Below are 13,458 nucleotides of genomic sequence, written 5' to 3' on the forward strand. Positions count from 1 at the left end.
CAAGTGCCCCTCCAGTGACGCTCCAAGTGACTCTCCAGTGACCCTCCAGGGACCCTCCATGTGCCCCTCCATGTGACCCGCTAAATTTCTTCATGTCAGCTTCGGAGCTTGAGGTAGCAGGAAGACAAGAGAGGTCGTGTGTGAAGCCCCATTGGTGGACCTGGCCCTCGGCAGAGGTCAGCTCGGCCTGGTCAGGCAGGAGAGTGGGGGGAGGGGTCAAGTCTGTGCTGTACGTGGATGGGCCTGCAGGGCAAGTGGTCACGATGAAGCCCAGCCCTCCCAGTTGCTCTTCCCTGAGGCCGGTGGCTCCTCACAAAGGACTGACGTGCCCAGGCCAGCAGCCCAGGGCCCTGCACCCAGAGAGCCAGCGGGTCAACGCTGTCTTGAATGGGGCGGCACTTCCAGTCCGCAGAGCTTCCTTCACGTGGCTATACCCCAGCAGTGCACGGACGCCTCGGACCTGAGGTTCAATGCCCCGCCTCTCAGGGCACTTTGAAAACCCCGCAGGGCCCTCCCAGAGGCAGAGGAGACCCCGCCTGTCATCCTCCCGGCCCGGGCGCCCTCACAGCCATGGCAATGCAGGGGCGGCCACAGGGCGCAGGTGAGGAGACCCCCGGCTGCACGGGCCCTGGGGCCGCAGCCCTCCAGCAGCCACCCCTGGAGCAGCCAGACAAGCCCAGAGACCCTTGGAGGCTGGGGGCAGCCAGGTCCTCTCCAGCCGGCTCCCCTGGGAGAATGTGAGGACAGCTATTCCACTTCTACGTCCCACAGGGGGCTGGGGAGCCTAGCAGGACCTGGCAGACAGCAGAGGCCCAACAAAAGCATTCTTCCAAACCTGGGTCCTAACACCAAGGCTCACCCAAGAGAGCCTGCATCCCGGCGGTGCCCAGGAGTGCCCAACAGTCCTTCCTCCAACAAGCAGCCCTAGCGCCAAATTTGTGCGCCCTCCACAGGCCCCCAGGGTGGCAGAGTCCCCCAGCTGGGGGTTGGTGTCCAGTGGTTGGAAGGGGAGGATGGAGGCAGTTATGGACTGAATGGTGCCCACCCCCAAAATCATATGTGGAAGCGCTGACCCCCAGCACCTCAGAATGCAGCTATATTTGGAGACAGGGTCTTTAAAAAGGTAATAAAGTTTGTCTCTCCCACCACTTCCCCCCTTCATTTTTCCCTTCCTACTATCTTCGAACCCTGAGAGACTATGGACTCTGAGAAACAAACTGAGGGTTCTGGAGGGGAGGGGGTGGGGAGATGGGTTAGCCTGGTGATGGGTATTAAAGAGGGCACGTTCTGCATGGAGCACTGGGTGTTATATGCAAACAATGAATCATGGATCACCACATCAAAAACCAATGATGTATTGTATGGTGACTAACATAACATAATAAAATAAAATTTAAAAAATAATTAACAGTCATTAACAATGAATTTTAAAGCCTTTTAAAATAAAAGTATCTATTTTGAAAAAAAAAAGGTAATAAAGTTAAAATTATGTCTGTTGTAGGGTGACCCTAATCTCCTCTGACTGGTGTCCTTATAGTGAGAGGAAAGCAGGACACAGACATGCACAGGGACAAGCATGTGAGGACACAGGGAGAAGGCAGCATCCACACGCCCAGGAGAGAGGCCTCAGGAGGAACCAGCCCTGTGAACGCCTTGACCTGCGACGTCTAGCCTCCAGCATGTCCTCTGAACCACCCTGTTCTGTGGTGCACGTTCTGGCTGCCCAAGCTGATGGAAGAGTATCCTAAGGTGCTGGGGCCTCTGAGACACATGGGGCTGTGAGGACCGAGGGACAGGTTGCCCCAACTGAAGTTGGTCCAGACACCCCAATACTTTCATCCTCACACCCACAGCAGAGAAGTGACCAGAGACCCTCCACTCACAGCCAAGGCCCAGGAAGGTGCCTTTGCCAGGCCCTGGTCCTGACCGGGGGCCTAGGAGATCACCTGTCCTCAAGACCTCAGGAGAGATAGCAACCTGATGGCTCCACTGGGGGCAGGGGTTGTGTGTGCGTCAAATCACCTCCCAAATAAACAGATTCCCCGGAATCCACACAGCTGCATGGGCCCCCCTCTCTATCCAACCTGCTGCCCTGACTGTCTTGAAATTCCTACTTTTGAACAAGGGACCTGTGTTTTCATTTTGCACCAGGCTCTGCAGATTCTATAGCTGTCCTGCCCAGATGGAATCCTTGCCTCAGGCTCTGCGTTTGGGGAAACCAGCTGCTGGCCCCTTCACGGGAGGAGACCGAGACCTCCCGGGGGAGGTCTGAGGGCTGGAGGGTCTGGGAGCCCAGCCCGAGCCCCAGCCCCTCCCCTGGAGGCTCTGTCCAGGCTTCATTCCACAAATACCGGCGGGCACCTCCTGCGGTGTTCTCCATGCCCTCAAAGAGCCAAAGGTAAAGGTACACAGGTAAACAGATTATTTTAATCAAGTGCGACAGTGCCGCGCGGTGTGGGCGGCGGGCGGGCTGGGCGCCTGGGGTGCGCGGCCCGGGCCGAGAGAGGCGCCTGCTCCGGCACCTGCGGCCCTGCGCGCTCCGTGGGCGGACGCGGCTCTTCCCCCGGCCGGAGGGGACACGCAGGAGGCACGCGGCCCCCAGGATTGGAACAAACACGTTTATTGCAGGAAAGGCGCGGCGCGCGCCGGGGCAGGCTCACCAGGCGAAGAGCGGCTTGTGGTCCTCCTTGGAGAGCTCGCACAAGCAGGTGAGCAGCAGAAGCGAGTCGCCCAGGAACTTGGGGGGCACCACGTCGATGACCAGCTTGCGCAGCGCTGCCGGGCTGCTGTGCAGCGGGTTGGCGCGCAGGTCGGGCCGCTGCTTCAGGATGCCGTAGGTGTTGATGAGGAACTCGCTGAACACCGGGTGCACGTCCCGGTTGTAGCCCAGCCTCTCCAGGCGCGCCGTGAGCATCAGGTAGCGGTGCGTCAGCTCGCGCAGCTTCTTCTCGTCCACCGACCCGTCCAGGGACTTGATGGACGTCTGGGGGCACAGCGACCAGGTTTCCGTGGAGGAGGCCGCTGACACAGGGACGCGCGCCCAGAGCCGAGCCCCCAGCCTGGCAGAGCGCAGTGTCCCGGGTGCCCCCCAGCAGACAGTATCCGGGACCAGAGCAGGGAGCTCCGCCCCTAGCGCACAGGCCGGATCGCGCAAGGCTCTGTGGCCCCGGGAGCCACGCCAAGACTGTCCCAGGCCACAGAGCGGCTGGGTGCCAACAGAGACGCTCCCGGCAGCGGGCTCATCACCCTCTGTCACACCTGGGCCTCCACAGTCCTCAGCTGTGCGAGCACCACGGGTGATGGGGCAGCAAGGGGACCCTTCCCCCAGGGCAGCAAGGGGGGCCCCGTGGCAAGGGAGGGGACCCGGAGTCAGTGGGAGGACCCAGGGCAGGGAGGGATGCCAGGGTCCACAGCAGGGAGGGGATCTGGGGCAGGGAGGGGACCCCAGGACATAGAGGCATACCTGCTTGATCTTCTCAGGGATGTTGGACACAGTGAAACCGTACAGCCGGGTCACCCCCGGGAAGACATAGGCCAGGATGCGCCGGTCCAGCTGGAAGGCGATCTCCCCGACTATGCGCCCATCCTTCTCAGTGCTGGAGAAGCTCTGGATCTCTGTGAGGAGTGGAGGTAGTGAGATGGGCCATGGGTCCCAGGACATGGACGGTCAGGGGCCACCTGCCTTCCCCCTGCTGGCGCCCCGGGATCCATTTTAGGGAAAGGACCAACCTAAACGCAGCCCCTGCAGGTTTGGGGTGACGCCGCTGGGGCCCTCCCCTCCATCATTGCTTCCCCTACCCCCAACGGTGAGGGTAAATACAAATGGAGAAGAAAACTTTGACTTTTCTGTTGCCAAAAGGGAGAGAGACCTGTCCTCTTCTCCCTCTTAGAGCAACCTGAGTAACCGATGATCCTAAGTCCTCTCTCTCTGCCCCTTTGAGATGGGCAGAAATGTCTTTAAAAGCTTGTTTTTACAGCCCAGATTGTCTTGTCCCCCAGCACCAGGGGAGTCTGCCCAGGCACCTGGGTCAAGGGTGACCTCTGCTTATCACACAGGCCCCACCCCTATGACCAGGTATGAGGGCGGGGTGCCAGTTAACTTGGGAACGCATAAGTAACCCAGGTCACGGGTCCAGGCTGCCTGGCTGTCTTGGCAGCCCGGGCATTGCAGGCTGGTTTCATGGGTACTTGATAATAAAAATCTTCCCCACGTTTGCGGAGAGGATTGCTGGGTTGGCAGGAGATCCTATTTTTAATGATCTCCCTGACGTTACCGGACACATCACCCACTCTCCCCTCCCAAACCTGCTTCCCAACCTGCCCCCCCACGGCAGCCTCTGTGCATTAAATAGCAGGTATGCACCAGCACCCTTCGGAACCATGTGCTCTCCGAAAACACCCGGTCAGATGCTTCTGACACTGAGAGATCCAAAGTGAGCTGAGCCTGCGTCAGAGTCAGGCAGAGCCTCCGCACCGGAGACCCTCCATCCGACGGCGCCCCAGACTCCTGCTACCTCCACATTCTGCTCTTTCATCCCGAGAGACAGTAACAGCCCCATTTGCAGAGCCTTTCCTAAAGCCCCCGGGGCCTTTCCGAACCTGAGCATGATGCAAACCCTCCAGGGCATCGACTGGGTGCAGCCTGCAGGGTCCATCCGGTGGGCAGGCTGTGCATGCTTGGGCTGGGTGACCCAACACTCAGGACACCCCACAGCAGCCCTGGAGAACCCCCTGCACAGCCATCTGTGCCGTGAATGCTGCGGGGCTCCAGGACCAGCTCTGCCTGTGGCCGTGGGCAGGTGTTTGCCCTCCTTGGCCCCATCCTGTGCCTGGGTCCACCTAACCACTCGACCCAGAAAGCTGCCAGGTCCCTCACACCACAGGAGAATGGTGGCCTCTCCCAGCACGTAACAGCCCGTCAGCACGGGCTTATCAGCTCCTTTGAGGGCAGGCCGCTGACATAGGGCCATCAGATGGCCACGGAGGATAGGCCCGGGGGGCACTGTGCTTTCGCTCCTTCAGCCACGCACCTCGGGCACTGAGCGCCGCGGGCACTGAACAGGGAGCGTGGCTCTGCAGGTAGGGATGGGGAGCAGGAGGGGCTGCAAGGGTGTGGGTGCCCCAGGCAGAGGGCCCCGCCTGAGCCACACGGCCCAGAGCCACATGCTCCCCCACAGAACCCCATGAGGGCCTTGGAGCTGGGGGGCGGCCCAAGGCCAAAGGGTCACAGGGTGGGGGAAGCAGGATATGAGCTGAGGCAGAGCAGGTTTCTGAGGCGGAGGAGAAATGCTGGTGTGAAATGCTGGGGAGACGGGGCCACGGAGCTGGAGCCTCAGGACAGGCCGTGGCTCCCAACACAGCCTTGGACCTTACTTAAAATTTTTCTGAGACATAATCACAGAGTATAAAATTCACGCTCTTCAAGTATGCGATTCAGATGTTTTTCTATATTCACAGAGTTGTACAGCCGTCACCACAACTAAATTCCCAAACAAAACAAAACCCTGTACCCACTAGCAGTCACACGGCGCTCTCCCACAGCCCCTGCAAACACCAACGTACGTCCTGTCCCTGGGACACATCTATGCTGGACATGTCCCACCAGCGCCGTCAGGCAGCATGTGGCCCTGCATCTGGCCCCACACTGCTGTTCCCGAGGTCCGTCCACACTGCAGCCGCGTTGGCACTGAGCTCCTACCTACGCTGAGTAGCACCGCATCGTGTGCAGGGACCGCATTCCGGTTGTGCCTTTGTCCGCTGACAGGCTTGGGGGCTATTATGAATAATGCCGCCATGAACATTCATATAAAAAACTTTGTGTGGTCAAGTGTTCTCAATTGCTTTAGATACATACCTAGGAGTGGAATTCTGGGACGCATGGTAATTCTGTGTTTAATTTTTGATGCAATGCCAAACTGTTTCCACGGCGACAACATATATGCGTTCCAATGTCTCCACATCCTCACGAATGCCTGTGTTTGTCCCTCGTTTTTATGACAGCCATCCTAGTGGGCATGCAGTGGTGTCTCATTGTGGTTTATATTGATAAATATGATATTGAGCATCTGTTCATGTGCTTGTTCTCCTTTTGTATGTCTTCTCTGGGGAAATGTTCCTTTGAGTTCTTTGCCCATTTTTAATTGGATTGTTTGTCTTTCTACTGCTGAGTTGTGGAGAGTTCTTATATATCCTGGATACTAGTCCCTTATCATCTGTTTGACAAATATTTTCTCCCACTCTGTGGGTTGAATTCATTTTCTTGAATTCAATTTCTTTGAAATACGTAAGTTTTTACTTTTGATAAAGCCCAGACTATATACTTTTCCTTTTGTTGCTCATGCTTTTGGTGTCACATCTAAAAATCTCTTGCCAAATCCAAGGTCATATGTTTTATCTCTGAGTTTTCCTCTAACAGTTTTATGTCTTGAGCTCTTTTAGATTTTTTACATTTGAGTTAATGTCTTGAGCTCTTTTAGATTTTCTACATTTTGAGTTAATTTTTGTTTGTGGTGTGAGGGCCAACTTCATTCTCATGGATGTGTTTGTCCACTTGCTCCAGCACCATTTGTTGCAGACTATTCTCTCTCCATTGAATTGTCTTGGTGTCCTTGTTGCATATTAAACCTATAAATGCTTGGGCTTATTTCTGGACTCTCAATTCTACTCCACTGATCTCTGTACGTCTGTCCTTAAGACTGCCACACTGTCTGCATTACTGTAGCTTTATAGTAAGTTTCAGAACTGGAAAGTGTGAGTCCTCCAATTTTGCTCTCCTTTCTCAAGATTGTTTTGCCTCTTCTGGGTCTCTTACATTCCACCTGAATTTCAGGATGATTTTGGCAATTTCTGCAAGGAAGCCGGCTGGAATTTTAACAGGGATTTGTGTTGAATTTGCAGATCAATTTGGAGAGTGCTGCCATCTTAATAATATGAAGTCATCTGGCCCATGAACACAAGACATTTTTCTACTTATTTGAGTTCTCTTCACTTTCTTTCAAAAGTGCATTGTAGTTTCAGTGTGTTCCTTCCCTGATCACTTTGCAAAGCTGTAGAAGCTACCTGGGAGTTAGGGCTGAGAACCAGACTGACTGTCCAGCAACACATCAAGGCACATGAGGGGCATGAGGCGCAGGGTGCAAACTCCCTTCTACATTAATATACCTCTCTCACCAGGAATCAGCCTTTCTTCTCACCCCTGTCTTTAATGCATAAATTAGATGGAAGAAGTGATATACACCTAAGATGTTCTAGAAATCATTTCTAGTCCAAACTGGGCCTTCTAAGATCCAGCCAAAATCTATTCTTCAAGGAAAAAAGTCAATAAAATTGACAAACCTCCAGCCAGACATATTAGGGAAAAAGAGAAAGAAGATAAACACTACCACTATCAGAAAATGGAGATGGTATCACCGCAGATCCTACAGATGTTAAAAGGATAATAATGGAACATTAGGAACAATTTTATGCTAATAAATTTGACAAGATAGATGAAATGGACCAATTCCTTAAAAAACACAAAAGTTCACTATTGAGAGTGAAGGCCAAAGTTCCCTCAAGAAGAAATAGATAATTTGAATAGCCGTGTATCAACTAAGGAAATTGTTTTCAGCAGGGGAAACATTCCTACAAAGAAAATTAAAGGCTCAGGTGGTTTCAGTGGTGAGTTTTACCAAATGTCTAAAGAGTAAATAATACCAATACTGTAAAAACTCTTCTAGATAATTAAAAAGGATGGAGCACTTTCCACCTCATTCACTGAAGTCAACATTAACCTGGTACCAAAACCAGAAAATGACATTTAAAAAAAGCTATAGCCCAATATCCTTCACAGACAGTAAAAATTCTCAACAAAAGTTTAGGAAATTAAATCCAACAATACAAAAAAGTATAATATCTCAGGAATGCAAGGTTGGTTTATAATTCAAAAATAAATCAATGCAGTGTGCCTGGCTGGCTCAGTCAGTAGAGCATGTGACTCTTGATCTCAGGGTTGTGAGTTCAAGCTCCACATTGGGTGTAGAGATTACTTAAAAATAAGAAAATCTTTTTTAAAAAATCAATGTAATTAACCATATTAGCAGAAATAGACTACAAATAAAAACGAAATGCTCATCCTAATAGATGCAGAAAAAGCACTTGACAAAATCCATATCCATTCATTATAACTCTTAGAAAACTAGGTATTAAAGGGAGCTTCCTCAACCTTATAAAGGGCACCTACAAAGACCTGAGCTAACATAATACCCAACAGTGACAGACTAAATGCTTTCCTCCTAAATTAGGAAAAGACAAAAATGTCCACTGTCACCATTTCTATTCAACATGTGCTAGAAATTCTAGCCAATGCAATAGGACAAGAAAAAAAAAATAAAAGGAATACAAACTAGAAATGAAAAAATAAATTTGTCTTTATTCACAAATGACACAATCATATATCCTAAGGAATCCACAAAAAGCTACTGTAACAAGTAAATGAGTTCAGTAAGGTTGCAAGATACAAAGTAGTGTTTTGTCAGGGTTCTCCAGAGAAATAGAAACAGAACCAATATGGGGTGTGTGTGTGTGTGTGTGTGTGTGTTGGGGGTGGGGGGTAAGAAATCAGCTCACGTGATTACGGAGACTAACAAGTCTCAAGATCTGCAAGGTGAGTCAGCAAGTAGAGACCTGGAGGGACTGAAAATATTGCTCTAACCTAACTTTGAAGGTCTGAGAACCAAGAGAACCAATGGTATGATTTCAGTCCAGAGTACTGCAGGCTTGAGACTCAAGAAGAAGTGATGTTTCACAAACCATCCTAAATTTTGTATGGAATCAGAAAAGACCCCGAATTGCCAAGGAAATGTTGAAAAAGAAAAACAAAGCTGGGGGCATCACGTTGCCAGATTTCAAGCTATATTACAAAGCTGTGATCACCAAGACAGCATGGTACTGGCACAAAAACAGACATACTGACCAATGGAACAGAATAGAGAACCCAGATATGGACCCTCAACTCTATGGTCAAATAATCTTTGACAAAGCAGGAAAAAACATGCAATGGAAAAAAGACAGTCTCTTCAATAAATGGTGCTGGGAAAATTGGACAGCCACATGCAGAAGAATGAAACTCGACCATTCTCTAACACCATTCACAAAGATAAACTCAAAGTGGATGAAAGACCTCAATGTGAGACAGGAATCCATCAAAATCCTAGAGGAGAACATAGGCAGTAACCTCTTTGACATCGCCCACAGCAACTTCTTTCAAGATACATCTCCAAAAGCTAGTGAAACAAAGCAAAAATGAACTTCTGGGACTTCATCAAGATAAAAAGCTTCTGCACAGCAAAGGAAACAGTCAACAAAACAAAGAGGCAACCCACAGAATGGGAGAAGATATTTGCAAATGACACTACAGATAAAGGGCTGGTATCCAAAATCTATAAAGAATTTCTCAAACTCAACACCCAAAAAACAAATAATCCAGTCAAAAAGTGGGCAGAAGATATGAAAAGACACTGCTCTGAAGAAGACATACAAATGGCTAACAGACACATGAAAAAATGTTCATCGTCATTAGCCATCAGGGAAATCCAAATCAAAACCACACTGAGATACCACCTTACACCAGTTAGAATGGCAAAAATGGACAGGGCTAGAAACAACAAATGTTGGAGAGGTTGTGGAGAAAGGGGAACCCTCTTACACTGTTGGTGGGAATGCAAGTTGGTACAGCCACTTGGGAAAACAGTGTGGAGGTTCCTCAAAAATTTAAAAATAGAGCTACCCTATGACCCAGCAATTGCACTCCTGGGTATTTACCCCAAAGACACAGATGTAGTGAAAAGAAGGGCCATATGCACCCCAATGTTCACAGCAGCAATGTCTGCAATAGCCAAACTGTGGAAAGAGCCGAGATGCCCTTCAACAGATGAATGGATAAAGAAGATGTGGTCCATATATACAATGGAATATTACTCAGCCATCAGAAAAGATGAATACCCAACTTTTACATCAACATGGATGGGATTGGAGGAGATTATGCTAAGTGAAATAAGTCAAGCAGAGAAAGTCAATTATCATATGGTTTCACTTATTTGTGGAACATAAGGATAGAATAGCATGGAGGATGTTAGGAGAAGGAAGGGAAAAATGAAGGGGGGGACATCGGAGGGAGAGATGAACCATGAGAGACTATGGACTCTGAGAAACAAACTGAGGGTTTTAGAGGGGAGGGAGGTGGGGGGATGGGTTAGCCCAGTGATGGGTATTAAGGAGGGCACGTACTGCATGGAGCACTGGGTGTTATATGAAAACAATGGATCATGGATCACCACATCAAAAACCAATGATGTATTGTATGGTGACTAACATAACATAATAAAATTAAAAAAAAAAAAAAAAGAAGAAGTGATGTTTCAGGTCAAGTCCAAAGACAGTCAGACAGGAGGAATTCTATCCTCCTCAGGGTAGAGGAGGATAATTTTGTCCTATGCAGGCCTTCAACTGATTAGATGAGACCCACCCACACTGGGCGGCGGGGGGGGGGCGGGGGCAAAGTGCTTATTCAGTCTATTGATTTAAATGTTAAACTCACCCAAAATGCTTTCCCAGAAACACCCAGAATGTCTGACTAAATATCTGGGTACTTCATGGCCCAGTCAAGTTGACAAATAAGATTAACCATCACAGAAATAAATATACAAAAATCAATTGTGCTACTATATACTAGAAAAGAACAATCAGAAATTGATAATGATAAAGGCAATAGTATTTCCTATAGCATCAAAAGTGAAAATACTAAGGGGTCAATTTAACAAAAATGTGCAAGATCTAAACTTAGAAAACTATAAACATTGTTGAAATTTTTAAACAACTACATAAACAGAGAGATATACAGTATTCATGGATCTAAAGTTTCAATAATGTTAAAAGTGTCATTTCCCTGAAAATTAACCTAATCAATCTGTACATGCAGGGCAATCCCAAACTCCTAGCAAGATTTTTTTAAAAAACAGACAAGTTGAGGGGCACTTGGGTGGCTCAGTCAGTTGGGTGTCCACCTCCTGATTTTGGCTCAGGTCTGATCTCAGGGTGTTGGGATCAAGCCCCACATTTGGCTCTGTGCTCAGTGGGGTGTCTGCTTGGGTTTCTCTCTCCCTCTCACTCTGCCCCTCCCCGCCTCTAAAATAAATAAATAAATCTTTAAAAAAAAAAAAAACAGACAGGGGTGCCTGATTGGCTCAGTCGTTAAGCGTCTGCCTTCGGCTCAGGTCATGATCCCAGGGTCCTGGGATCGAGCCCCGCATAGGGCTCCCAGCTCAATGGGAAACCTGCTTCCCCCTCTCCCACTCCTCCTGCTTGTGTTCTCTCTCTCGCTGTGTCTCTGTCAAAAAAATAAGATAAGATAAAATAAAATAAAAGACAAGTTGATTCTAAAATTCATATGGAAATGCAAAGGACCTACAATAGCCAGAACAACTTTGAAAGAGGAGAGCAAAGTTGAAGAACGTAGACCACCTGATTAACAGTCTTACTTTAAAGCTACAGTAATCGAGACACTGTGCATTGGAATCAACACAGACAGATAAATAGAATAGCATGGAGGATCCAGAAATACACTTATCCATATATGGATAAAAGTGTCAAGGCAATTCAATGGAGAAAAAATAATCTTTCTGAACACTGATTCTGGAAGAAGTAGCCATCTAATGTGAATCTCATACCACGTACAAAAACTGACTTGAAATTGATCAGAGACCTAAATGTAAAACCTAAACCCATAAAACTTCTAGAAGAACACACAGGAGAGAATCTTTGTGACCTTCAGTGTGACAAAGATTTCTTAAATCGCACACAAAAAGCATGAACTACATAAAAGAAAAAAAATCAATAAACTGGACTTCATCAAATGAAACCGTTTTGCTCTTTAAAGAACACTTATGCAAATGGAAAAGCCACAGATTGGGGGACCACATTTGCAAAACATTTGCCCAGAAAAGGACTTGTGTGCAGAATATATGAAGAACTCTGACAACTGGATCATAAGAAGATAAGCAACTCAATTTTTTTTAATAGGCAAAAAATTTTAACAGAAGAGCCCCAGACCCTGGCCTCCCAGCCACACTCTCTTCCCTCTGCTGGAAAATGGAGACGCTTTGGCCAGCTGCCACCAGGCCACCCTCCCCGGCTGCCCGCCACCACACCCCGGTGCCCACCCTGGTGCCCACCCCCTCTGGGCCATACCGTTAAGGTAGTAGCTCCTCCTGGTCCTGTCCCCAGAGGGCAGGCTGCTCTCCGAGAAGCACACTTTCTTGGGCCGGACCATCTCCCTGGGCTCCAGCAGGGTCTTGTCCGCCAGCGGGTCCTGCAAGGGGCTCAGGAGTGGGGACAGCTTCCTGTCAGTGCCTCGGGGTACACGCAGCTCGAGGGGACTGAGGAAAGCCTTGAAGGGCACCTGGGTGGAGGTTGCACAGCCAGGGGAGGCGTCGTCCTCACTGGAGATGGGGGCGTGCGAGCACAGCAGGTCCTCCAGGGAGGACGTCTGCAGCTGAGAGGGTGCATCGGGGGTGCTGGAGAACCTTCCAAAGTCTGCAACTGGGATGGGGAGGGAGGGGAAGTCAGGCTGTGTTCCTGAAACAACCCTAAGGAGGGAGAGATTACTGAAGAACACCTGCATGCCCAGCCTCAGGCTGTGATACCCCACCCTGTGCTTCAGAGCTTTCCTCCTCCCTCTACAGAAAATGGCACTGTGGGTGCCCACCCCATCCAAGGACGCCACCAGCCTCACGTTCATGAGCAAGGCAAGCGTGCCTGCCTCCATGCGCTTCCTACCCGCCCATGCCCCCACACACAGTACCAAGGGACTTGTATATGCTTGTAAATTTTTACATAAATGGTATCATCCTATACATGTTTTATTCTGCCACATACCTTTTTCTGCAGTGTTATCTTTTTTGGGAATTTATCCATGTTGAGTTGTCGGGTAGCTTACCTGATACATTTAACCATTTCATGCCACATGTGTGATACACACACACACACACACACACACACAGAGCAATTTTCTTATCCGTTGCTCTGTTGATAGACATGAGGATAATTCCTGGTTTCCTTGTAAAAGCAAAGCTATAATCAGCATCCCATAACGTGCCTCCTTGCTCACAGTGAGCACCCTCCACCATCTATACCGGGCTCAGGTGTGTGCCTGTCGAACTTTCTCTGTGATCTACATTAGTAGAATGTAGAACATTCCAGCAGCTGCCCCGGTCCTAGGTAAGCACAGGCCAAGCTGATGACATCACATGGCTTTTCCCTAATCCCCAGGGACACTGAACATCCTGTCATATATGCTTATTAGCCCCTCAGGTTTTCTTTAGGTGATTTATCTTTGCCTTTTCTCTGCTCGTTTTAGGATTTTGGGGGAGAGTGCGGGGGGGCGGGGGGAGGTAAGTAGTCTTGAAAATTATTTGTAGCAGC

General features: G+C 49.3%; 1 protein-coding gene across 1 annotated transcript; it reads right to left on the reverse strand.

Moving 5' to 3' along the window:
• Positions 1-2,631: 2,631 nt before the first annotated feature.
• On the reverse strand, positions 2,632-12,576 carry LOC123323787 (speriolin-like protein; the record flags this gene model as incomplete). The annotated part of the gene is made up of 3 exons (XM_044912274.1): positions 2,632-2,983; positions 3,464-3,615; positions 12,226-12,576. Coding segments are annotated over 3 exons (830 nt in total), but the record flags the coding sequence as incomplete, so codon positions are not given.
• Between the last annotated feature and the right edge of the window lie 882 nt (positions 12,577-13,458).

The sequence above is a fragment of the Neomonachus schauinslandi genome, unplaced genomic scaffold (genome assembly GCF_002201575.2).
Source record: "Neomonachus schauinslandi unplaced genomic scaffold, ASM220157v2 HiC_scaffold_867, whole genome shotgun sequence".
Lineage (NCBI taxonomy): Eukaryota > Metazoa > Chordata > Mammalia > Carnivora > Phocidae > Neomonachus > Neomonachus schauinslandi.